This window comes from Anolis sagrei, chromosome 4 (assembly GCF_037176765.1).
Source record: "Anolis sagrei isolate rAnoSag1 chromosome 4, rAnoSag1.mat, whole genome shotgun sequence".
NCBI lineage: Eukaryota > Metazoa > Chordata > Lepidosauria > Squamata > Dactyloidae > Anolis > Anolis sagrei.
The window spans coordinates 135,789,065-135,814,057 of record NC_090024.1 but is presented as its reverse complement, the minus strand read 5'-3'; the positions used below and the strand labels follow the sequence as shown (position 1 = coordinate 135,814,057).

The 24,993-nt window shown below is 39.2% G+C and overlaps 1 protein-coding gene across 10 annotated transcripts in view; it reads left to right on the top strand.

Moving 5' to 3' along the window:
* LOC132774264 (protocadherin beta-16-like) overlaps positions 1-24,993 on the top strand; it is a 143,751-nt gene that overhangs the window by 67,180 nt on the left and 51,578 nt on the right. Inside the window, exon 1 of one of the 10 annotated variants that reach the window (XM_060774192.2) lies at positions 585-3,149. The exons of 8 other annotated variants lie outside the window; for them this stretch is intronic. In XM_060774192.2, coding sequence (XP_060630175.2) covers positions 738-3,149 — 2,412 coding nt within the window. In that variant the 5' untranslated portion in view covers positions 585-737. Of the gene's footprint in view, positions 1-584; positions 3,150-21,986; positions 24,594-24,993 lie in introns of those variants that run through there. One more of the 10 variants, XM_060774188.2, reaches the window with a different exon arrangement.

The window sequence follows — 24,993 nt, the reverse complement described above, 5'->3', positions numbered from 1 at the left end:
AATACAATACAATACAACACAAAACTTTATTACGGTCACTGACCAGCACAAAGTACACCCTTTCACATATATATACATTTATTATGTGGCAGCTAAAACAGCCAATGTAATTCTAAGCTGTATCTCGTAGCATAGTGTCAGACGTTACCTGGAATACTGTGTCCAGTTTTGGGCATTTTAAAGATATGAGAAGCTAGAATGTGCCCAGAGGAAGGGCAACCAAAATAATAAATATTTGGGAAACCAAGACCTATGAAGAACAGCTGGGGGAGCTTAGGTATGATTAACTTGGAAAAAAGAGGACCGAGTGGAAGCATGATAGCCACATGTAAATATTTGATCAAATATTTGAACACTGCTATCAAATGTCCACATCAAATATTTAAACATGATGGCTACATTTAAATGTTTGGTATGGACACTGTTCAGCATGCCCTAAGCAATCTATTTCTTTTTCCTTGGTAAAGTGAGGGATAGAACTGCATCACTGTTTGTTTTTTTTTTTAAATCTCTGTCAGTTATGAAACTGTAAATATTAAAGTCGTCTTGTAGACTATTCAGTGAGAGAAACAGTTATAGTGGTTGTAGCTGCATTCATCCACAGGGTGGCAATACAGGCAAATACATAACTGGAGACTGATTTTTTCATGTGCAAAACAATTCACAGAGAACTGGGGGTACATTTGTTTCTGAAGTGATTAAGCTAGAAAAGAGAGAGAGAGATTAAGGCTTGAACCATGGAAGACTGCTTCAGGAACAATCAAGGTCTGTGCTTTTTACTATTCCTTTGTATTACTGATGTACTATGTGTCACAATTCATTATTCTGTGCCCGAAGAGAAGAAAACTGGCTCTCTTGTGGCTAACGTCTTGAAGGATTTAAAACTGGGAGTCGGGGAGCTCTCTGCTCGCAGAGCCCAGCTGGTGTCCAAAAGCTCTAAGCAATACTTCAACCTTGATACTCACTCTGGGAATCTGCTCATAAGTGATAAAATAGACAGAGAGACTTTATGTGGACAGACTGAACCTTGTTTACTTGTTTCTCAAATTGTGCTCCAAAACCCTTTGAAGATCTATAGTGTTGAAATGAAGATAGAAGATGTTAATGACAATGCTCCCAAATTCTTTAAAAACGTTTTCCAGTTTGAAATTCCTGAGATCGTTCCCACAAATACAAGATTTCCCTTGGAATCTGCCCGGGATGAGGACCTGGGAAAAAACAGTATCCAAAACTACACCCTCAGTCCCAGTGAACATTTCCGCCTAGCTGTGGAAAGCAATAGTGATGGAAGCAAATATGTGGCTCTCATCCTAGAGAAAGCTCTGGACAGAGAGAAAGAATCACATTTGGTGCTGACACTTACAGCTGTTGATGGAGGAGTACCCCAGAGAACAGGTACAATTCAAATAAATGTCAATGTTCTGGACATCAATGATAACTTCCCTGAATTCACTCAGTCTGAATACAAAGCAATATTGAAGGAAAACTGTCCAATTGATACTTTGGTATCTAGAGTAGAAGCCAGAGATTTGGATTTTGGATCAAATGCTCACATCACCTACTCATTCTATCAAATACCTGAACAAATACATAGTTTGTTTCATTTGAATGAAGTGACTGGAGAAATCACTGTTTTGGGAGAAATTGATTATGAAAAAGAAACCAATTATGAAATGACTATTAAAGCAACAGATGGAGGAGGACTTTCAGGGCACTGCAAGGTTCTGGTGGAGATTGAGGACCTGAATGACAATGCCCCAGAAGTCTCGATCGTATCAATCAACAGTCCTTTACCAGAAAATTCTCCACTTGAGACACTTGTTGTCCTCTTTAGTGTTGAAGACCAAGACTCTGGGGACAATGGCAAAGCACTGTGCTCTGTGGATATGAACTTGCCCTTTGCATTAAAAGTTACTACAAATAGCTTTTATCAGCTTCTGATCCAAAATCCTCTGGACAGAGAAAAAGTAGCAGAATATAATGTCACCATCACAGCAATGGATCGTGGATCTCCTAGGCTCACCTCAACAAGAATTATCCATGTGCAGATCTCAGATGTCAATGACAATCCTCCAGTATTTGAGAAGTTTATGTTTGAAATGCAGATACAAGAAAATAATATTCCAGGACTGTTAATTGGCTCAATTAAAGCTGTTGATCTGGACACTGAACAGAATGCCAAACTGACCTATTCACTTCTTCCTGGGAATGTTAGTGGCGGTCATATGGCCTCTTATGTCTCTATAAACTCTGAAACAGGAAATATGTATGCCCTTCGATCTCTGGACTATGAGAAAATTAATGATTTCAAAGTCACAGTGAAGGCAACCGACAGTGGATCTCCTCCTCTGAGCTCAGATGTTGTTGTTCATGTCATTATCACAGACGAAAACGACAACGCTCCCTTCTTCCTGTATCCCCTTCAGAACAGCACATCCCCCTGCAATGAGCTGCTTCCCAAGATGGCAGAGGCCGGTTACCTGATCACCAAAGTGGTGGCTGTGGATGGAGATTCTGGTCAGAACTCTTGGCTCTCCTATGAACTCCTGAAGGCCACAGACCCTGGCCTTTTCAGCATAGGAGCCCAGAATGGAGAAGTGAAAACTAGGAGACCACTCACTGAGAGAGACACTAACAAACAGAGGCTTGTTATTGCAGTCAGAGACAATGGTGTCCCTCCTCAAACCAGCACTGCAATGCTCAATATTCTTCTGGTGGATGGCTTTTCTGATCCTTATCTGAAGGTGGTCAATGTCCGTCAGCAGGACCCTGAAGATGAGGGAACCTTGACTATGTATTTGGTGATCTGCCTGGCATCTGTCTCTTTTGTGTTTCTCCTTTGCATTGTTTCCTTTGTTGGGATCAAGATGTGCAAGAAAGACCATGGAAGCAGTTTTATTGTTGCTCCTCCCCACTTTCCCCCTGCTATTCCAGAGAACTGTACTGATTCTCAGAGTGGCTCACTTTCAAGGAACTATCAATATGATGTTTGTTTAACCAATGGATCCCTGAGCAGTGAGTTCCGATTTCTTCGGCCTCTCATTCCTGTTTATTCTGTGGCGGATCCAAACATAGCTGTGAACCACAATAGCTCTTCTGTTTCCCAAGACCACCCTGAGTGTTTGGATGACAATAAAGCAGGGGAGCAGGTGAGACATTAGTATCATGGGGCTTGTATTTTCCTTGGTTATTACCCATAATTGATATTCCTTTCTTTTTATTTATCATCTTGTCAATGAAATATATTGTGGCTAGAGATATAGTTTTGTCATATTCTATCTGCTCATGTCCAATAGTTGTAGGAGATTGAGAACCTGTTTTGTTTTATTGTTGAACCATCCCATTTTCAGAATTTCTTGTTTTTCCTCAGTTCAACTTGTGCTGCCTCATTGGCCAACTCAACCTTCATTGCTTGGCCATCATTTTTTTCAATTCTCTTCTCTTTTTGTCTGACCTTTGCTTCCATTCTTCATGTCTTGCAGCTGTATCACTCAAACTAAAATCTCCTCTAAAATCCCATTCCAAGCAATGTTTTATGCAGTGAACTAAAATTTACTAGAGCAGGTGTAATAATTAACAAATTATATTTAGATAGTAGCTCTTTATAGAAAAAACCCACAGAGTTTCTAGGTGTATGCACACATGCTTAGAAATCATGTTAATTATTAGGTCATTTTGAATAATATTAATGTGTTATGTAGATTTAAGTAAAATTGATTGATTTTTACAGGAATGTAACATTTTATTGATGTGCTATTGATGATCAAAGTAACAAACTATTTCCTTATTTTTTTCTGATACATAAATGATTTTTAAGCAAGTTTAAGTAAAATTTTAACTGAACAAATTGGCTTCCAGCACAGTGGTCTGATTTTTAAGGAAATTTGGCCTTTAGCAAGTGATGGTTTGCATCTCACAATGGCTGCCAGGAAAGATTTTGCTAAGTATCTCACAAATCTAATCATGGTATCTTTCAACTGAGTTATCTGGGGAAGGGAGACAGCATTTGGGTAGGCAGGAGTTTATCAGTAGAGAATACCCTAACTGATTATTACTATTACTATTATTATCTTTATGTTTATTTATATCCCACTTTTTCTCTCTACAAGGAGACCCAAAGTGGCTTAAACTAACAGCATTTCAATACAACTTCAAATATACTAATATATAAATTGGATTAAACCTCATTAGTATTAAAATAATTATGTTAAAATCCATTAAAACATATTCAGAACTTAAAAAAAAACCACAACAGCCCCTAATGTGATTTTAAAAACCTTCTTTTTTAAAAGCCTGTTCGAATAAAAAGTTTTTAGCCTGTTGCCGAAAGGATAGCAGGGAGAGTCATTCCCTGGGCAGGGGGTTCCAGAGTTGAGGGGAAACCATCAAGAAGGAAGGCCCACACTCTCGTTCCCACTAGCAAAGCTTGAGATGAGGTGGGACCAAGAGAAGAGCCTCTCCTGAAGATCTCAGGGCATGGGCAGGTTCATACAAGAAGATACGGTCAGTCAACCTGGACCTGAGCCATCTCGGGATTTAAAAGTTACAACCAGCACCATGAGTTGCGCTTGGAAACAAACTGGCAGCCAGTGGAGCTGCTGCAACAGTGGGGTTGTCCGCTCCCTGTAGCCAGCTACAGTTAGCAACCTTGCTGCAGCTCTTTGGAGCAGTTGAAGTTTCCAAGCACTCTTCAGAGGCAGCCCCATATAAAGTGTATTACAATAATCAAGACAGGATGTAACTAAAGCATGTACCACCATGGCCAGATCTGGCTTCTCAAGGAACTGATGCAGTTGGTGCACAAGTTTTAATTGTGCAAAGACCCCCCCCCCCCTTGCCACTGCCGTTACCTGGACCTCCAGGTTCAACAATGGGTCCAGGGGGACCACCAAACTGTAGACCTGTGTCTTCAGGAGGAGTGTAACCTCATTCAACACAGGCTGGACCCCTATTCCCTAATCTTGCTGGAGACAGCAACCTTCTCAAGCCTCTTCTACTTAATGTTATGTCTGTTTATAACGTGTTGTTTTATTTCCTGAAGTGTATCTCTTCTTTGTTTTGCAGTTTCCTTAGCTCTGTGTACTTGAGGCAGTGGGAGGGGCTTCAGGTCATGTGACTGTTTAGAATGAATTTAAAAAGTGATGACAGTGGAGGAATGACTGTTAAGGCCTGAATCACTTAGAATACAGAAGTCAGTGTTAGAAGTTAGAAGACAGTTAAGCCTTGAGTCAGCTTGAGTATAGAATGTGGATGTCAGTGTAGGAAGTTAGAAAACTGTTGAGGCTTGAGTTTCTTTGAAAGTAGACTCTTATGAAAGACAACTGTACAGAACAATATAGTTTTGAAGAGACTGTTAAAGACAATAAGTTAAAGATACAAACTGAAACGTTTTAAAGTTCAACCTGACAAGAAATGTGTCTGTATATTTAAATACATGAAGTAAAACAAACAAGTCTGCTTGAATCTTTGTTGAGAGCATTGAATAGAAACAAGATATTTACGAGCCCAGTGATCATCCATTACTCAATAAACTAAAGGAACACCTCCATGACTCTGCTACCCAATAGGCTATGATCCTAACAAGGTCATTATCCTTATCCCAATAAATTATGATCCTAACAGGTCATAATCCATTGTCCCCATTACATCTGTCTTCCTACTGACCAGGAGCACTTCTGTCTTGTCTGGATTAAGTTTCAGTTTGTTTCCCTCATCCAGTCCATTACTGATGTCACACACTGGTTTAGGGTCAGGACAGGTTCCTTGGCTTTTGGTGGAAAGGAACAGTAGAGTTGGGTGGCATTTGCATATAGGTGGCACCATACTCCGAAACCCTAGATGACCTCTCCCAGCAGTTTTATGTATATGTTGAACAGCATGGGGGACAAAATGGAACCCCGAGGAACTGGACAGAAGTACAAAAACACAACAATGAAAAATAAAACTATATAAATAAGCAGCAAGAGGGAATGGCCCACGGTTTTCGGTGTCTCTATACTATTGCACAAAGCGTGGGAAAGAAACAAGGTGAACTTGAACTCTTACAACAAAGCAAATATGATAAAACTGGTGGAATGAATCTCATGATTGGAATGTAGTAATGTAGGGTTATAACCTATTTTTGAAAAATAGACCAAATAGGAAAGGAGGTTAAGTAGAATCATATATCAAGGTTGTTTACACCAGTAAGGAGGTTCATAATTCAAATCCTGGAAGACAAGTTGAGAGTATTTTGTTAAAAATTAAGAGGGAAAGAAACAACAGGGATGCCATTGTAGGGGTTTACCACAGATATCCAAGTAGAACTGAGGACTTGGATGATGCCTTCCTGGGACAAGTGAGCATATATTTAGAAAGAAGAGATGTGGTAGTAATGGGAGGTTTCATCTATCCTGATATTAATTGCAATACAAACTCTGCCAAGGATCTCAGGACTAACAAATTTCATTGTCCAGATGATAATAGAGGCATGAAGAAGATCAGCTATTTTAAATCTGATCCTAATTAACCTTGATGATCTGGTAAATGAAGTAGAAATTGCAAGTTACTTAGGCAGGGGATACCACATTTTTAGAGCAGTGGTTCTCAACATGTGTGTCCCCAGATGTTTGGGTCTTCAGCTCCCAGAAATCCTAACAGCTGGAAAACTGGCTGGGATTCCTGGGAGTTATAGGCCAAAACACCTGGGGACCCACAGTTTGAGAACTAGCGTTCTGGAATTTGTTATACAGTGGAAAGGAGAAGTCAAGCATAGTCAGACACACATTATAGATTTTAAGAAAGCTGACTTCCATAAATAAAGAGAAACACAAAGGGCCCATCCAGACAGCCCTTAAGTGGGAGCCCCCGAATATTAAAGTGGGGCATCCAGATGACGTCCCACAGAAAAACCAATTCATTTGCCACAAAGCAGGAAAACCCTGATTTGTAGCTAATTAATTTGGTAGCCCATTAGACATGTGCCTTTCTGAAAGGTCCGAGTCAAATGGATTATGGCCCTGTGTGGATAGGCCCACAGTGAGTCCTGGGACTTCCTTGCATCCTGTCCAAACACCCATCCCACTCTTTCGGTGGTCTTAGAGCCCAGAAAGTGTGAAATTGCCCCCATTTCCTCCCCAAACCCTTTAAAAACTGGAGGGCGGGGGGAGTAAAAATAGCTTACCAGCCTCCATTAGACCTCACAACATGGTTCCTGTAATAAACCATTATGTGCAAAAAAGCAAGGGGAGGCAAGAGCGATCCCCCCCCCCCCCCGGTTCCTTGGTGTAATTGGTACGTCCCAGGAAGAATGCTGTGAGATCTAATGGAGGCCGGTAACTTATTTTTACTGTTTCCCCCTGTTTTTAAGGGATTTGAGGAAGAGACGGGGGCTGTCTCCCAGTTTTCCCAGTACGTACCAGGAGGACATGTGGACAGCACCCGCAGAAAGTGTGGCCTTTTGGGGCAATGTGGAGACTACAGTCTGACTGGAACCGCCCTGAGTGTAATCCTATGGTCAAGAAATGAGTTTGTGATGGATAGTAGTTTCTGAAAAGGGAGATATTGGAAGATAATTTCAAATAGTTTGAATGAAGATGAAAAAATAGGGGGTGTCTAAAGAGACCAGAAAAGATGTCTAAGGAACTTCCAAATGAGCTAACATTTAAAGGGGGCATGCACAAGAAACAGAAAGGCAGAATTCAAACCAATAGCCAGCATGTAGGGAGAAGTTTAGGAAAGCCAAAGCACAGAATGAGCTTAGGCTGTCTCGGATGGTTAAAACAATAAAAAGGTTCTTTTTTATTATTATTATGTCCATAGCAAAAGGGAGGACAAGGAAATGGTAGGGTCACTGTGTACGGGTGACGATGAAATACTAACAGGGACAGAGGCCCCATCGACACTGATCATTTTCTGCCATTTTAAAGCAATGCTGAAGAAAGTGGTTTGAAGCTAGTTTCTAACTACATTAAATGGTGTAGACATATAAAAGATAGAACTACTCAACATCTTCTTTGCCTCTGTCTTCTTCAAAAGATTAACAGTTCTCAAGTTTGGGATAATGGGACAGATTAGGCAGTAGGGAGAGAAAAAATTAGTCAAGAATTTGAGAAGCAACGTAGGTTTGAAGTAAGAACCTATATCTAGTCTTTTACTATGCACTGAAAATTGTGCAGCTTTTGGAGAAAAAAAGCTGCACATATTGTGTTGTTTGTTTATTTACAACATTTCTACCCCACCCTTCTCAACCCCCGAAGCAGGACTCAGAGCGTCTGTTGTTGTTGTTGTTGTTGTTGCTGTGTATTTGGAGAAAGCTGAATAGCACACTATTATGGTCTTATCACACTAGAGGAAAATATCCACTTAAAATCTGGTTTCTGCCTCCTGCACAGTTCTGGAGTTCGTAGTTTAGGGAGGAACCTTTAACAACCTTGCTTCTGCAGGAGGCAGAAACCGGATTTTAAATGGGTTTTTTCTCTCTAGTGTGATGAAGTATAAATGCAAAATAATAATAATAAAAAAGATTCCAGAGTATCTCAAAGCTATGGAATGAAAACTGTTTCATTGTTCTCAACATCCCTTGGATTTATCATCCCTAGATTGGAACCTGTGCTAGAAATATCAGTCTCCAAGATGATAAAGATGCACTTATTCCTAGATAAATGTGTGTAATGTCAGATAGAAAAACCTGTAATAGATAGGAATGCTTTGCATGTACCTCCAGTGTGGAAAAATAGAGTCCTTATAGACATGTGTTTACAGTTCTCTAAAAGGTTAAGAGAGTAGAGATGTGATCCTAGAGAAACAGCTGAATCACTTCCTGTTCTCTAGAGGGAGAAATGGGAATGGCTTGTATATGAACTTCCTCTCTGCCATGTGCTTTGCTCTCTGCCATCTCAGTTAGCTTTGCCATTATTTTCTGTATTTGTAAACTGCCGCCATCCTGTTTCTGTGAGGTCTTACTATCTTTGTGAGTATCTCTGTATACTGATTGAATAATAATATTATAATAATAATAATAACTTTATTTTTGTACCCCGTCTCCATCTCTCCGAAGGGACTTGGGGCGGCTTACATGGGAACAAGTCCAATAAATAGCTATCTGTAGTAGCAACTGAAGAATAAATCTCCAAAGGATGAAAGCCAGAACTCAAGTGTGCCTAATCAACTGATGAGCTACTATACATGGCCATAGGCGATGATATAAAATATCTGTTGTGATCAGGACTCTGCAATGTTTTGGGGATTGGAATTAACTGGTTCCCTTTGAGACAGTCTGTTCTGTTGCACAGCTAGAGGAAGCCATGATGGGATTGAATTTACACGCTACCTGTTCTTGCTTGTGTGTATTTATACTGGTCTTCTCTGCCACTCCTGCAACATATAGGATTATGGCCTAAATAAGGCATTCTTAAAAGCTTATAATAAACCAGGGTAGGGTTTGCAAATATGTGTTTCTTAATTTCATTTCTTGGAGCAAACCATTTTACACCCCCCCCCCCCCCACTCCCAAGTATTTGCTATTCATGAGGTGTCAAATCATTTAGCAAATGAGAAACGACAAGGAGGGAAAATGCTATTCAGCACTCAGAAATCCCAAATGTTGAGTAGAAAAGACTACCATACCAACTACTAAGCAATTATAGAAAACGAAACATTTCTCTTGCAAATCCAGAATGAAAAATCACCCCACCAGCCCAAGAAAATTTGATATAATTGGAGCAAAAACTAAGACATCTGCAAACTTTAGATCTTCCTGAATTTCTGTAATTTAATGCTGCGGGGGAAGAAATGTGGTTCCTAAAAGTTGTGAAAATGGATTGCAAAGGGCTAGTTGCTGTGTAAGCCAGATTGGATTGGATTTCAAGTGTTCCAAACGATAGATATGTAGGGGCTGTAGTCTGAGAATGGATCATAGCAGTTGTAGTCCTGAAAAGAAAAGAGATGCTGCAGCTTTTGGAAGAGCAGCTCCCTCCTAGATTCTCTGTGTGAGAAACTAAGAGATAAGACCGCTGCTGAAGCCAGTCAAGGTCAACACTAGAAACATGAAGTTCCATTTAGTTTCCATCTTAAGCTGTTTGCTTGCAGAAATAGAGAACCAATTCAAATATAATGACCTAAGAATAAGCCAATGGAATACACAAATCAAATTGTGTTGTTTGATCCCTGTGAAATGATAAAAGATCGCTACCCCATTTTGGGGGGTGGCAGTTCTTTATACTTCAAGCCAACTTGTCTGTCATTTGCTAGGCCAGGAAATAAATCCTTCTTCACTTGACTCAACTCATCTGTGTGTCCACCCCTGCACCGCCTCCTTGTGAGAAGAAGAGAAGTGAACCTCTGAGAGCATGCCAAGTTCCCTCTTCAGATACACCCAATTACTAATGAATAATTTAGACAATGTGCTATTATATGAAAAATAGACCAATGAGCTCTGGTCAGCTTGAAGGATAATTCTGTTCTAATGACTGATATCATGCTGGAAGGTCCACCATAGTAGCACAATATTGCATCAGCAATACAGGATGTCAGTAACTCCCTTAATTCTCCAAACATCTGATTCAGACAAAATATATTTAATTCTCGTGTACATTCTGGAACAGGTGTTCAAAGCCAGCAATAATAATATGCAGAACTGATATTGGAGAATGATCATTAATTCAGTCTTCAACCTTCTTTAATTTTATGGTGAAGAAATCCTCAAAAGAGGTTAAATAATCTGTATTCTGGAAACAAACAATGACTTCTCCCAGTTTGCAACATTCCTATGCAAAGGGAAACTGATGAAAATGATCACATTGGATACCTTGGTTTCAAGACACCAATAGCTGCAGTACATAGCAAAAAATTATTCCTATGCAGATACATAATACGTAATATTCAGATAAATAAGCACACTGGATAACTTAAAGTTACAGTGAAGACTGATAGGAGGAGAATTACATATAGGGAAGGATTCTCTGCTCACTACAAAGTCATTGTAGAGGTCGCAGATGACAATGACAGCTCGGGAAGTGACTAAAATATATAGCACTGGTCTATTACTAGAAGGCACATCTTTGGATGCTGTAGCATCCCTTTTCTGTATCCCAGAAAGGGGAGCCCCCGGTAGCGCAATGGGTTAAACTCTTGTGCCAGCAGGACTGCTGATCAAAAGGTCAGTTGGTGGTTCAAATCCGGGGAGCAGGATAAGCTCCCGTTCATCAGCTCCAGCTTCTCATGCAGGTACATGAGAGAAGCCTCCCACAAGGATGGTAAAACATCCAGGTATCCCCTGAACAACATCCTAGCAGAGTGCTAATTTTCTCACACCAGAAGCGATTTGCAGTTTCTCAAGTCGTTCTTGAAATGAAAAAAAGAATCCCAGAAAGGGACTCTGCAAGTAAGAGCAGAATCACCTTGCCCTCCAACTAGGTGTCATCAAGAACAATTGCTATCAGCTTGCGACCCGGCAGCTCTGGACAGGGAAAATGTCCCTGAGTATAACACCATCACCACAGCCACTGATAGAGATCTTCCCTGGTTCACCTCAAAGAGTATTATTTACTTTCAGATTTCTGTTGTCAGTGAAATCCTTGAAGAGTTTGAAACATATTTCTACAATGTGTAGTTACAGGAATACAATATTCAAGAGCTTCTGATTTCTTCAGTCCACGCTGTTGATCTGGACACTGAGCAGAGTGCCCTTAGCAACCTATTTGCTTATTGCCTGGTAAATTGAGGTATGGCTCTGTATCATTTTTCTATCTCTGTCAGTTAGGAAACTTTTAGGAAAAAAATTTAATGCAGAGGTCTACAGATTAAGAAGAAATAACAAGTAGGTGTGTGCATGTATGTGTAACTGTCTAAGATCTGGACAAATACTTTGCTTCTCTCAGATAAAATTATATCTTGGAGCTTCTGTTTGATTATTCGGACTATTTCTAGTACAAATCAACTCTGAGGAATAATGGTTAAACAGTTAATAATAGTTAAACAGCTGTTCAATGAGTGAAACAGAATCCTGGTTCAGAAATGGTGGTTGTAGCTGCATTCATCCACAGGGTGGCAATACAGGCAAATATATAACTCGAGACAGAATTTTCAAGTGTAAAGCAATTCACGCAGAGCTGTGGGCAGAACTGGCGTGAGATAGCTACCATTTCTATATGATAAAAAGCTCATTTTCAGTGGACTGCTCTAATAAGCAACTCTAAACCAATTTCTCATTGAGTGAAGACTATTAGTTAAAGTTTTTATATTTTAAAAAGAAGAGAGTGAGAGGTGTGAAGCATGGAAGACTGCATCAGGAACAAAAAAGGTCTGTGGTTTTTACTATTCCTTTGTGTTACTGATGTACTGTGTGTCTCCATTCATTATTCTGTGCCTGAAGAAAAGAAAACTGGCTCTCTTGTGGCTAATGTCTTGAAGGATTTGAAACTGGGAGTCAGGGAGCTTTCTGCTCGCAGAGCCCAGCTAGTATCTGAAACCTCTAAGCAATATTTCCACCTTGATACCCATTCTGGGAATCTGCTCATAAGTGACAAAATCGATAGAGAGACTTTATGTGGACAGACTGAACCTTGTTTACTTGTCTCTCAAATTGTGCTCCAAAACCCTCTGAAAATCCATACTATTGAAATAAATATAGAGGATGTTAATGACAATGCTCCCAAATTCTCAAAAAATGATTTCCAGTTTGAAATTCCTGAACATCTTCCCCCAAATACAAGATTCCCCTTGGAATCTGCCCAAGATGAGGACCTGGGAGAAAACAGCATCCAAAACTACACACTCAGTCCCAATGAATATTTCCAATTGGGTGTGGAAAGCAACATTGATGGAAGCCAATATGTGACTCTCATCCTGGAGAAAGCACTGGACAGGGAGAAAGAGTCACATTTGGGGCTGACACTTACAGCTGTTGATGGAGGAGTACCCCAAAGGACAGGCACAATTCAAATAAATGTCAATGTTCTGGACAATAATGATAACTTTCCAGAATTTACTCAGTCTGAGTACAAGGCAATATTGAAGGAAAACTGCCCAAGGAATACTTTGGTGTCTAGAGTAGAAGCCAGAGATTTGGATTTTGGATCAAATGCACAGATTACCTACTCCTTCCATCGAATGCCTGAAAAAATACATAATCTGTTTCATTTGAATGAAGTGACTGGAGAAATCACTGTTTTGGGAAAAATAGATTATGAAAAAGAAACCAATTATGAAATGACTATTAAAGCTACAGATACAGGTGGTCTTTTTGGGCACTGCAAGGTACTGGTGGAGATTGAGGATGCGAATGACAATGCCCCAGAAGTCTCAATCATATCAATCAACAGCCCTTTGCCAGAAAACTCTCCTCTTGAGACACTTGTTGTCCTTTTTAGTGTCAAAGACCAAGATTCTGGAGACAATGGCAAAACTCTCTGCTCTGTGGATATGAATTTGCCCTTTGCATTAAAAGTTAGTACAAATAACTTTTACCAGCTTGTGATACAAAGTCCCTTGGACAGAGAGAAGGTTGCAGAATACAATATCACCATCACCGCAATTGATCGTGGATCTCCTAGGCTCACCTCAACAAGAATTATAAATGTGCAGATCTCAGATGTCAACGACAACCCTCCAGTATTTGAAAAGTCTTTGTTTGAAATGCGGGTACAAGAAAATAACATTCCAGGACTACTTATCGGGTCAGTTCAAGCTGTTGATCTGGATGCAGAGCACAATGCCAAACTGTCTTACTCTGTTTTACCTGGGAACATTGGAGATGGCCTCGTGGCATCTTACATCTCCATCAACTCTGAAACAGGAAACATGTATGTCCTTCGATCTCTGGACTATGAGCAAATTAAAGATTTCAAAGTCACAGTGAAGACAACTGACAGTGGTAATCCGCCCATGAGCTCAGATGTTATTGTTCATGTCATTATCACAGATGAAAACGACAACGCTCCCTTCTTTCTGTATCCCCTTCAAAACACCACACACCCCTGCAATGAGCTGCTTCCCAAGATGGCGGAGGCCGGTTACCTGATCACCAAAGTGGTGGCTGTGGATGGAGATTCAGGTCAGAACTCTTGGCTCTCCTATGAACTCTTGAAGGCCACAGACCCTGGTCTTTTCAGCATAGGAGCCCAGAATGGAGAACTGAAAACCAGAAGACCACTCACTGAGAAAGATACCAACAAACAGAGGCTTGTTATTGCAGTCAAAGATAATGGGGTTCCTCCTCAAACCAGCACTGCAATGCTCAATATTCTTCTTGTGGATGGCTTTTCTGATCCTTACTTGAAGGTGATGGATGTCCGCCAACAGGACCCTGAAGATGAGGGAACCTTGACAATGTATTTGGTGATCTGCCTGGCATCTGTCTCTTTTGTGTTTCTCCTTTGCATTGTTTCCTTTGTTGGGATCAAGATGTGCAAGAAAGACCATGGAAGCAGTTTTATTGTTGCTCCGCCTCACTTTCCACCTGCTATTCCAGAGAACTGTACTGATTCTCAGAGTGGCTCACTTTCCAGGAATTATCAATATGATGTTTGTTTAACTAATGGATCCCTGAGCAGTGAGTTCAGATTTCTCCGGCCTCTTATTCCTTTTTTTTCTGTGGCGGATCCAAACATAGCTGTGAACCACAATAACTCTTCTGTTTCCCAAGACCTTCCTGAGTTTCTGGATGATAATAAAGCAAAAGACCAGGTGAGGAAAAGGTTTTATGATTTATTTTTTCAAAAATTGATATATGCCTGGTAACCATGGCAAGTTAAAGTGAACTTTTTCCCTGGTCATCAATCACGTTTGGTATTTTCTTTCTTCTCAGTTAATAACTTATAAATAAAATATATCTTTGATGGCAGCAGGGTCTTTTTTAAATTACCTGGCTGTTGTTAAATGCACATGGGAATTTTAGATTCTCCTCTACTTTTTTTTCTCTCCTTTCACTGTTTCACTTTCACAAATTAGTTATTTGTAGATTATTTGGTGCTATTTCTGCTACTTCAGTGTGTTTGTGTGTATGTGGGCATTACTTTTGTGATACTAGCACATAAGTCATGAGCACAATAGAAGTCACATTGGATAATTTTTTGTGTGATAAGTTTCCTTGACAAATGTTAGCATTTTTTATATATATAGAAAGTGGAAGGGGGGCTTCATTAAGAGAAAAGAAAAAGGACCCTCTCTTTGTTCTTTAGGACTTGAGCTCAGTGGTCCACACTGAATCCTGGGATGAATTCCTGGCAGTGGTCACAACTGAGCTATGTGCTCAGATTTGTGTGCCTTAATTTCTATGTCATGCTCGACCTTGAGCTGTTCTTGTTGTATTTTCTGCTACTTGCCTGCATTCTATTATCCCTCTTGGCTAGTATTATCGGGGTCCTTCTACACAAACCAATTACACATATCTGATCCATCATTCCAAACTCAAGATTGTGCCCCATGGTGGCCATAACAGGAGTCTCTAAGCCACCTCAAAACAGCAGTGCGTCTCCACAGAAGGGATTCAAATACAGACCACCTCCTTCGCCACCATCCTCCTTAGCACTAAGCAGGCTAAAAGACTGTCAAATTTCCACCTGTATGATTAGTAATTGTGTTACAATTGGAGACAGCAGTAACATGGAGGAGAGGGGATGGAAGAAGACAGCCAACTGTGCCCCAGGCCCTGGATAGCTGCTTGGACTGTCATTAACTCAGGGAAAAAGCCAACTCCTGCTTCAGGATTTGTGTTTTTTTCCTGAGTTAGTTTCATCTGGAGAAAAGCTGTGCTAAGCAGTTTTGCCTTGGATTAATATGGCTCATCCCCGTGCAGGGTTTAGCCAACTTGGGGCTGATTGCTTTACACACTGACCTAAGTGGTCAGTGCAGATGTGCCCTTGGATTGTTTGACTTTTGCCTCTTTTCTTGTATTCTATTAGGAATGCTCTTCTAAGTGATATTAAGTGCTAGCTAATTCTTTAGACCACTTTTCATGTATCGGAAATAGGACAGAATTTTGAAGAGAAGAGGAAGCAGCTATGACCATTTATTTGCTAACTGGCTTTCAGACTGACAGTTTAGCAGGTGGCACAGTGGAAAGAAGAAGACACTAAACAACATCAATACTGTATTTAATTTATTATTATTTTATTATTTACTTTATTTGTATACCGCAGTTTCTCAGCCCGTAGGCGACTCAACGCGGTTAACAACAAGAGCAAAAATTCAATACTAACAACACATACTATTTAAAAACAACACCATAATATAATAAGTAATTACATATCAATAACAACACATTAACATCTCGTAACTAGAATCATGATCCATCTCGTCATCCATAAATTCCGTTTTCTATATTCATTGTATTCATTGCACTATTTATCCAAATGCCTGTTCAAATAGCCAGGTTTTCAGTTTTCTTCGAAACACCATTAACGAGGGGGCAGATCAGGATTTAAGGAGGATGCTGTGTAATAAAAGGTTTTTTTACAGATACAATATCATTGAAAATATCTTTTCCAAGGATCTGATAATAATAGAGACCATTAGTGTGGTGCTGGGCCACAGATTCCCATCTATATGGCTGATGCGTTCTAAACATTTCTAAATATTACATCTTCCTCTCTTAAGCCACGTATGACACTTTCCCCCTAGTTATGACATTATAAATTAGATTACAGTTAAAAACTGCAAAAAAAATGATTTCAATTCTTTTCTGATCTGTGTTTGCATGTATGTATGTGTCTGCGATTTTTAATGTGTTCTTATAAACAAAGAGAGAAAAGAACAGAAAGGGGGAATGTAACTAGGATATGAACACAAGTGAGATATATATCTTTATATAAACTGGTCATCCTTCTTAAAAGACATTAATCACTATAAAATGCAGGTTCACGGACAGCTGAAACAGTGAAATATGACTATATGTGGTAATTTTTTATAGTCTGAAAATACTGCCTAAGAATATGTAGTGAGATATCTCAAAGAACCTATAGGATATGCATTATGTATTCACTACAAGTATATAAATCAGCTAAAGATTGTGTTAGAAAGCTTTATATAAATGGAAATTTTACAAAGCAAAAGCTTTGCCACTTTTATTGAAAAGGAACCTTTTTTGTGATTCACACTGTTATTGATATAGATTATTCTTTTATTACATAGTTCGCTTCTGAATGGATGATTTATTGTATCATTTTATTCTTTAAGCTTAATTCATATATGGATTCTTCTATCTGTTGCAAATATCTTAGGACTTCATCACATGGGATATGTAAAGCATCTAGGTTGTTGGTTTTCTCTTAAGTTTCGCAAAGCGATGCTTGGAAATTAAAGGGATGATTTCCCTATTCCCATCACATCCTTCTTCCTCTCTGCTTACTTTAGGATTTATCTCTTTGATTTGCTCTCACATGGTTTCCTCCCACTGTCCCTCCTCGTTTTTTTCTTTAAAAAAACACAACAGTGCTTCTGTCTTTGTAGTCTCGGGAGTTCAATTTAAAGCCCAAAAAACTCACAACAACATATATAGAGGGATTATTCCTATGTAGAAGAATAAAGAACAGGAAGGAAGGGGGAAATGAAGATTTAGCTCTCTCATGTCTCTCTCTGCTAGCCTTTTGATAGGCAAAACAAAACCTGACAGCACAGCAGGAGTTTCAGAGAGGCAACTGAGAAAATAGAGTTCAAAAGGACTTTTATGAGAAAGGAAGTAACACAGGAAGAGGGAGAAATGTTGAAAGAAGGAGCTCAGAGACAAGCTCAGGATTTGCATGCTTTCCTATTTTCCTGAATGTTTTGAATATCTTTGAATGTTTCCTATACCTCCTCAGTCCCAAATGGTAATGGGAGAAGAAAGGAATCAATACTGCCCTTCTGAGATCCTTCCTCCATAGTGATGTGATCATTATGTTTACAAATGGGCGAGGGGGAATTCCCATCTCATTTTAAATTACGCAGAGAATTGAAGAATATGTCACTTGCCAACCAAATTAGGAGTCATTAGGAAAACCCACACTTTAGAAACAGCAAGATACCTCTACCCCATATTTGAAGCTTGCGTTGTGTGAAGGGCACCATTAATTACAGTTTCTTAATTGTGTAGAAATGCTGATTTTTTTAAAGGTCAGGAGGGAGCTGATATAATTTCACTGGGAAGGGAGTTCCACAGCCAAGGGACCACCACTGAGAAGACCTTGTCTCTCTTCCCCAACAACCACACCAACAAAGGAGGTTGGACTGAGATCAGGGCCTCTCCAGAAGATCTTAACCTCCAAGGTGGTTCATAGAGGGGGATATATGTTTGGACAGGGTAGCTGAGCCAGAACCATTTAGGGCTTTATAGGCTACTTATAGGTTTCCAGTTTGTTTTGTTTGTATATATTTGAATCAGGCTTTTTTTTATAATGATGATACTTTATTTCTAGACTGCCTTTATTTCTAGACTGCCCTATTGTTTGTGATACAGAAGAATTTGAGGGATATTAAATTAGATTCTTCTAAATCTAATTCAGAGATATGTGCACTCACCTGCCTATTATTTCACTTGATGCTAACAAAGCTTTTGAAAGAATTAATTGCCAGTATATTTTTAAGACCATGGAGAGATTGAGGTTTCCATTCAAAGGTTCAGAATTTATTTATTTATTATTATTAATTTACAACATTTCTACCACATCCTTTTCAACTCCCGGAGGGGAACTCGGGGTGGCTTACAATGGCCTGAGTTGAATTTACACTTGATACCTTACATCTTTTGAGGAATAATGATTACAAATGAGATTATTTCTATTTTTTCTTCTAAAAAAGAAAACATGACAGGGCTGTTGTGACTAATGCTCTATTTAAATATTACACACTCTGACTGTACAACAATAGTTCCCAACCTGTGGTCCATGGACCACCAGTGATTTCCAAGAACTAAAATATGGTCTGTGGCCTCACAGTTACTACATTGTTGCAATGAGAGCAAGTGGTCTCATAAAACCCTCTTATAGTGCTGAGGCAATGGGGATGTTGGGAGGGGAGAGGCTGACTACCCATGAAAGGTGTGACAACAAGCTTCCTGACTGACTGGAAGCAGGGGCGCCTTGGTGTCTTTGTTTCTAGGCTTGTTCCTGGGGTTATTAGGGGTACTGATTCAGAAAATTGCATTGGATAGACCACATCGGCCACAATATAATCGACTGGTTGCACTGGCATGATAAATAAATAAATATTGGCTCTAGATGATTAAATATTAGGCCTGGGTAACAACGCAAAAATTTCTTTCTAAAATCGATTTGTATTTGGGGGGTTTTTTTGTTTCGATATTTAAAATAATTACAAAATTTTCCTTTTAAAAAGTTCGATATTTACGAAATTTCGTAAATGGTAAAAAAATAACGAATCGATTTCCGAAACAATAACGAATCGATTCGTTAATGGCAGACGCAACCGCGTAAAAAACCTCCAAAAACTTCTGAAGCTTCCCTCTCCCTCTGTTCTTGACTGTTGGTGTGATATTATAATTTTTTTTCACTAATTAAACCATAAAACTGGCCCAGACATGCGGAAATAATAACGAAACGACCTCTGAACAATAACAAAATGAATACAATAACGAAATACGAAGCATTTACAAAACGTGTTTAAAAATTCGTTTTTTTTAATGATTGCTCCAGAATGGTTCATTATCGTTTTGTAATTGAAAAAATTAACGAATTATTAACGAATTACGAATTAACGAAACGAAACCGCCCAGGCCTATTAAATATGGTTTTCTGTGGGCAAGCAGATGGCGATTGCTGGATGGCATATATTCTGTATCAGAAACTAGAGCTGATGTGGTCTATCCAATGCAATTTTCTGAATTAGCACCCCAAATAGCCAAACTGAATTTAGAGTTGACCAAAAACTGATTCATAATCCTTTTGGTACTAATGTTGCAGAATGGTCCTTGGTAAAAGTGATTCCTGGTCAAAAAAGGGTTGGGAACCACTGCTGTACAAGAAAAAGATAAATGTCCCCTCTGATGGTTTTTCTATTTATTAAAGTGTGTCAACTTTATGAAGTACATAGATTTTTTATAATAAACAACAGTTACATTTTAATATTAGTAATTAAAAACATTCCATCCATAATCTAAGGTTTTGAGAGCAACATACACATGTATGAATTAAAGAAAAAAAGTTTTTTATGAAGTTTGGAAGATATTATGAAATATTATAAACATGGGAAATGATTATTACAGAAAAATATTCTGTTTATGATGATAAGTGGTAATGTAAGTAATGTGCTGCTGTAGAGCACAGAAGAGATAATCAAATATAATTTGCTCTTTTGGAGCAGGGCTTCTTAAACTTTTTCCACTTGTGATCTCCTTTCCACCAAAGATTTTTTTTTTACGTGACCCTGGGTACATAGGTATATAAAATATGTTTACCAATAATAAATCAGCATATGCAAGGCTATGGAGCCCCTGGTAGTGCAATGGATTAAACCCGTGTGTCGGCAGGACTGCTGACCAATAGGTCAGCGGTTCAAATCCGGGGAGAATGGGTTGAGCTCCCTCTGTTAGCTCCAACTCCCCATGCAGGGACATGAGGGAAGCCTCCCACAAGGATGGCAAAACATCAAACATCTGGGCATCTTCTGGGCAACGTCCTTGCAGATGGCCAATTCTCTCACACCAGAAGTAACTTGCAGTTTCTCAAGTCGCTCCTGACACAGAAAAAAAATGGCAAAGCTTGCTAAACAGGCTGATTTTCTTTTTTGTGAAGTACAGCTAAAGCATTTTTTTTTGCAGAATCCATTGTAAATATTTCACATTGTTGTTATAAATGTGTGGTATCCAGAAATCTTTTACTGATGCTATTTTTTTCATGACCCCAACATTGATCTAAGGGGACCCCATTTGGAGGTGGGATCCACAATTTAAAAAGAGAACTGTAAGAATTTAGCAAAGGAATCATAGCTAATAGAGAAAACTAGTACAGGAGAAACAGCTTTCTTATTTTGTGCATAAAGACATTTCTCAAATAAATGGAACTCAAATAACTCTGTGTATCAGGATTTTTGTTTCTGAGTTATAACTGGTTCTATCATAAAAAATGGAAAAGGTTTATTAAACTGCAAAAGCTTTGTTTTTGCAGGACATTCTGCAGCATATTTTGCTATAGTTTTTCAATGAATATCTCATAGATTCTCAACCAATTCAACATACAGTAGAGTCTTGCTTATCCAACATAAACGGGCCAGCAGAACATTGGAAAAGCAAAAAAATTTGGATAATAAGGAGAGATTAAGGAAAAGCCTATTAAACATCAAAATATGTTATGATTTTACAAATCAAGCACAAAGCATCATGTTTTACAACAAATTGACAGAAAAAGCAGTTCAATACATGGTAACGTTATGTAGTAATTACTGTATTTATGAATTTAGCACCAAAACAGACAAAAGTTCTTTCTTTCTCCTACCCTAGACATTATTCCAGATGGGAAGCAGACTGTGTTAGATAAAACAGAACGTTGGATAAACAAAGGTTGGATAAGCGAGACTCTACTGACGTGTGTGGCAGCCACAAAAATGAAATTCCAAAGTCCTGCACAAGTAAACCGGAAATAACACTTCAAACTAGAAACAGAACATGTTTCAAATTTTGTTGCATGGTGTCATTGATGTTCTGATTTCTCTTGTGTGTGACTAGCAATTAGAGTGCAAAAACTGCCACTCTTAACAGGTTCGTGAAATCAAAAAGTTCAAAATACTTTTAAGGACAGAGAGTTGGAATGAAAAACTTTGTCCCCTTTCCCACTTAACATCGCCCATGAAGCCAATTTCCATAAACTTTTCCAGGAATTTCTTCAGGAATTTCTAGTAAGATGTGGTCTGTTTTGGGCTATGGATAAAAACAAAACCTAACCACCCTGACATATGGGTATTGTATCCTGAGCAACCATTTATGGAAACACATATATAAAATCTTTGTGATTGTAGCTGCATTCAGCCACATGGTGGCAATATAGACTGAAAGTTGAAGATTTTCCCCGTATTAAGAAATTCACGGGAGGCTGTAGGCAGAACAGTTTATGAAGTGAGAGGAACGGCTTTTGTCCCTGTTGGAAAGATAGCATTCAGTTGACAGCTCCAATTAGAAGAACAAAATTATTTTTCCATTATTTGGAGGATAATAGTGAAAAGCTTTATATTAGGATCGCAAACTGAAAAGAAAAGGGGAGAGACTTTTCTGCATCATGGAAAATTACTTCAGACACAAGCAAGGTCTGTATCTTTTGTTCTTGTTCACTGTGACTAAAGTAATCTGTGTTTCTATACATTATTCTGTGCCTGAAGAAAAGAAAAGGGGGTCTCTGGTGGCTAATGTGCTGAAGGATTTGAAACTGGGAGTTGGGGAGCTCTCTGCTCGCAGAGCCCAGCTAGTGTCCAAAAGCTCTGGGCAGTACTTTCTGTTTGATACCCAGTCTGGGAATTTGCTCATAAATGACAAAATAGACCGAGAGATTTTGTGTGGACAGTCTGAGCCTTGTTTACTACTCTCTCAAATTGTGCTCCAAAACCCTCTGAAGATCTACAGCATTGAAATGAAGGTGGAAGATGTTAATGATAATGCTCCCAGATTTCCTAAAAATGAATTTCAGCTAGAAATTCCTGAAAATGTTTCCCCAGGTACAAGATTTCCCTTGGAGTCTGCCCAGGATGAAGACCTGGGAAAAAACAGCATCCAAAACTACACCCTCAGTCCTAATGAACATTTCCATTTAGGTGTGGAAAACAGTACAGATGGAAGCAAGTATGTGGATCTCATTCTAGAGGGACCACTGGACAGGGAAAGTCAGCCACATTTGGGTCTGACACTTACAGCTATGGATGGAGGGGCACCACAGAGATCAGGTACAGTTCGAATAAATATTAATGTTTTAGATATCAATGATAATTCCCCTCAATTCTCTCAGTCTGAATACAAAGTAAAACTAAAGGAAAATATTTCTCGTAATACTATCATCTCCAGAGTGGAAGCCAGAGATTTAGATTTTGGTTCAAATGCTCAGATCACCTATTCCTTCCATCGAGTCTCTAAACTAATAAATAATTTGTTTCATTTGAATGAAATAACGGGAGAAATTAGTGTTTTGGGAGAAATTGATTATGAAAAAGAAATCAAGTATGAAATGAACATCAGAGCAACAGACGGAGGTGGTCTTTCTGGACACTGCAAAGTCCTGGTAGAGGTTGAAGATGTGAATGACAATGCTCCCGAAATCTCAGTCATCTCCATCAATAGCCCTATGCCAGAGGATTCCCCCTTAGAGACACTTGTTGCTCTGTTCAGTATCACAGATGAAGACTCAGGAGACAATGGCAAAACTCTCTGTTCTGTGGATATGAATCTTCCTTTCATATTGAAAGGTACTACAAATAATTTTTACCAGTTGATGATCCAAAGTTCTCTGGACAGAGAGAAGGTCTCTGAATATAACATCACTATCACAGCCATAGACCGGGGATCTCCTAGATTGACTTCAACAATAATTCTCAGCGTGCAGATTTCTGATGTCAATGATAATCCACCAGTATTTTTAAAGTCCTTATTTGAGATGCACATACAAGAAAATAATATTCCAGGACTGCTAATTGGTGCAATTCATGCTGCTGATCTGGATATGGGACAGAATGCTAAACTGGTCTACTCAATTTTGCCTGAACAGTTTGGTGATGGCCTTGTAGCCTCTTACATTTCCATGAACTCAGAAACAGGAAACATGTATGCACTCAGATCTCTGGACTATGAGCAGATAAAAGATTTCAAAGTTACAGTGAGAGCAACTGATAGTGGTATTCCTTCCCTAAGCACAGATGTGACTGTCCAAGTTGTTATCACAGATGAAAATGACAATGCTCCCTTCTTCCTGTATCCCCTTCAAAACAAGACATCTCCCTGCAACGAACTGCTGCCCAAGATGGCGGAGGCCGGTTATCTGATCACCAAAGTTGTTGCTGTGGATGGAGATTCTGGTCAGAACTCTTGGCTCTCTTATGAAATTCTGAAGGCTACAGACCCTGGCCTTTTCAGCATAGGAGCCCAGAATGGAGAGGTGAAAACCAGACGACCACTGACTGAGAAAGATATCAACAAACAGAGGCTTGTTATTGCAGTCAGAGACAATGGTGTCCCTCCTCAGACTAGCACTGCAATGCTCAATATTCTTCTGGTGGATGGCTTTTCTGATCCTTACCTGAAGGTGGTAGATGTCCGTAAACAAGAGTATGAAGATGAGGGAAACTTGACTATGTATTTGGTGATCTGCCTGGCATCTGTCTCTTTCATGTTTCTACTATGTATTGCCTCCTTTGTTGGTATCAAGATGTGCAAGAAAGACCATGGAAGCAGTTTTATTGTTGCTCCGCCTCACTTTCCACCTGCTATTCCAGAAAATTGTACTGATTCTCAGAGTGGCTCACTTTCCAGGAATTATCCATATGATGTTTGCTTAACCAATGGATCCCTAAGCAGTGAGTTTAGATTTCTTCGACCTCTCATCCCTGTTTTTTCTGTGGTGGATCAAAACTTCCCTGTGAACCACAACACCTCTTCTGGTTCCCAAGATTCTTCTGAAAATTTGGAAGACAGTCAATCAAAGGAACAGGTGAGAGAACCTCTTTTTCTTTTTTCTTTTGAAAAAACTCCCATTGTATTAGGTATCCATGTCACTGGAAATGTCACCAGTAATATTTCCTACTCAATTGTTTTCTTAGGTGAAATCCATTGTGGCTACAGAGTGCCTGTACATATCGTACATGTAGGCAACTACAGGTTTTTTTTTTTTAAATTCTTTGGTTTACTCCTCCTAGAGCTTTTGCTGACGCAAACCTTGATGCAGTAAAGCACAATTTGCTACATAGTGTGTTGTGTGAAGTAAAAAATAACTACTTTCTGTGTACCAGTTGTGCTATGTGATAGATGTTTATGACCTCATCAGACTTATTTGTTCATCATACATCACTTCCATGGAGCCCATTACACAATGCACATCAACTTCTGGTTGA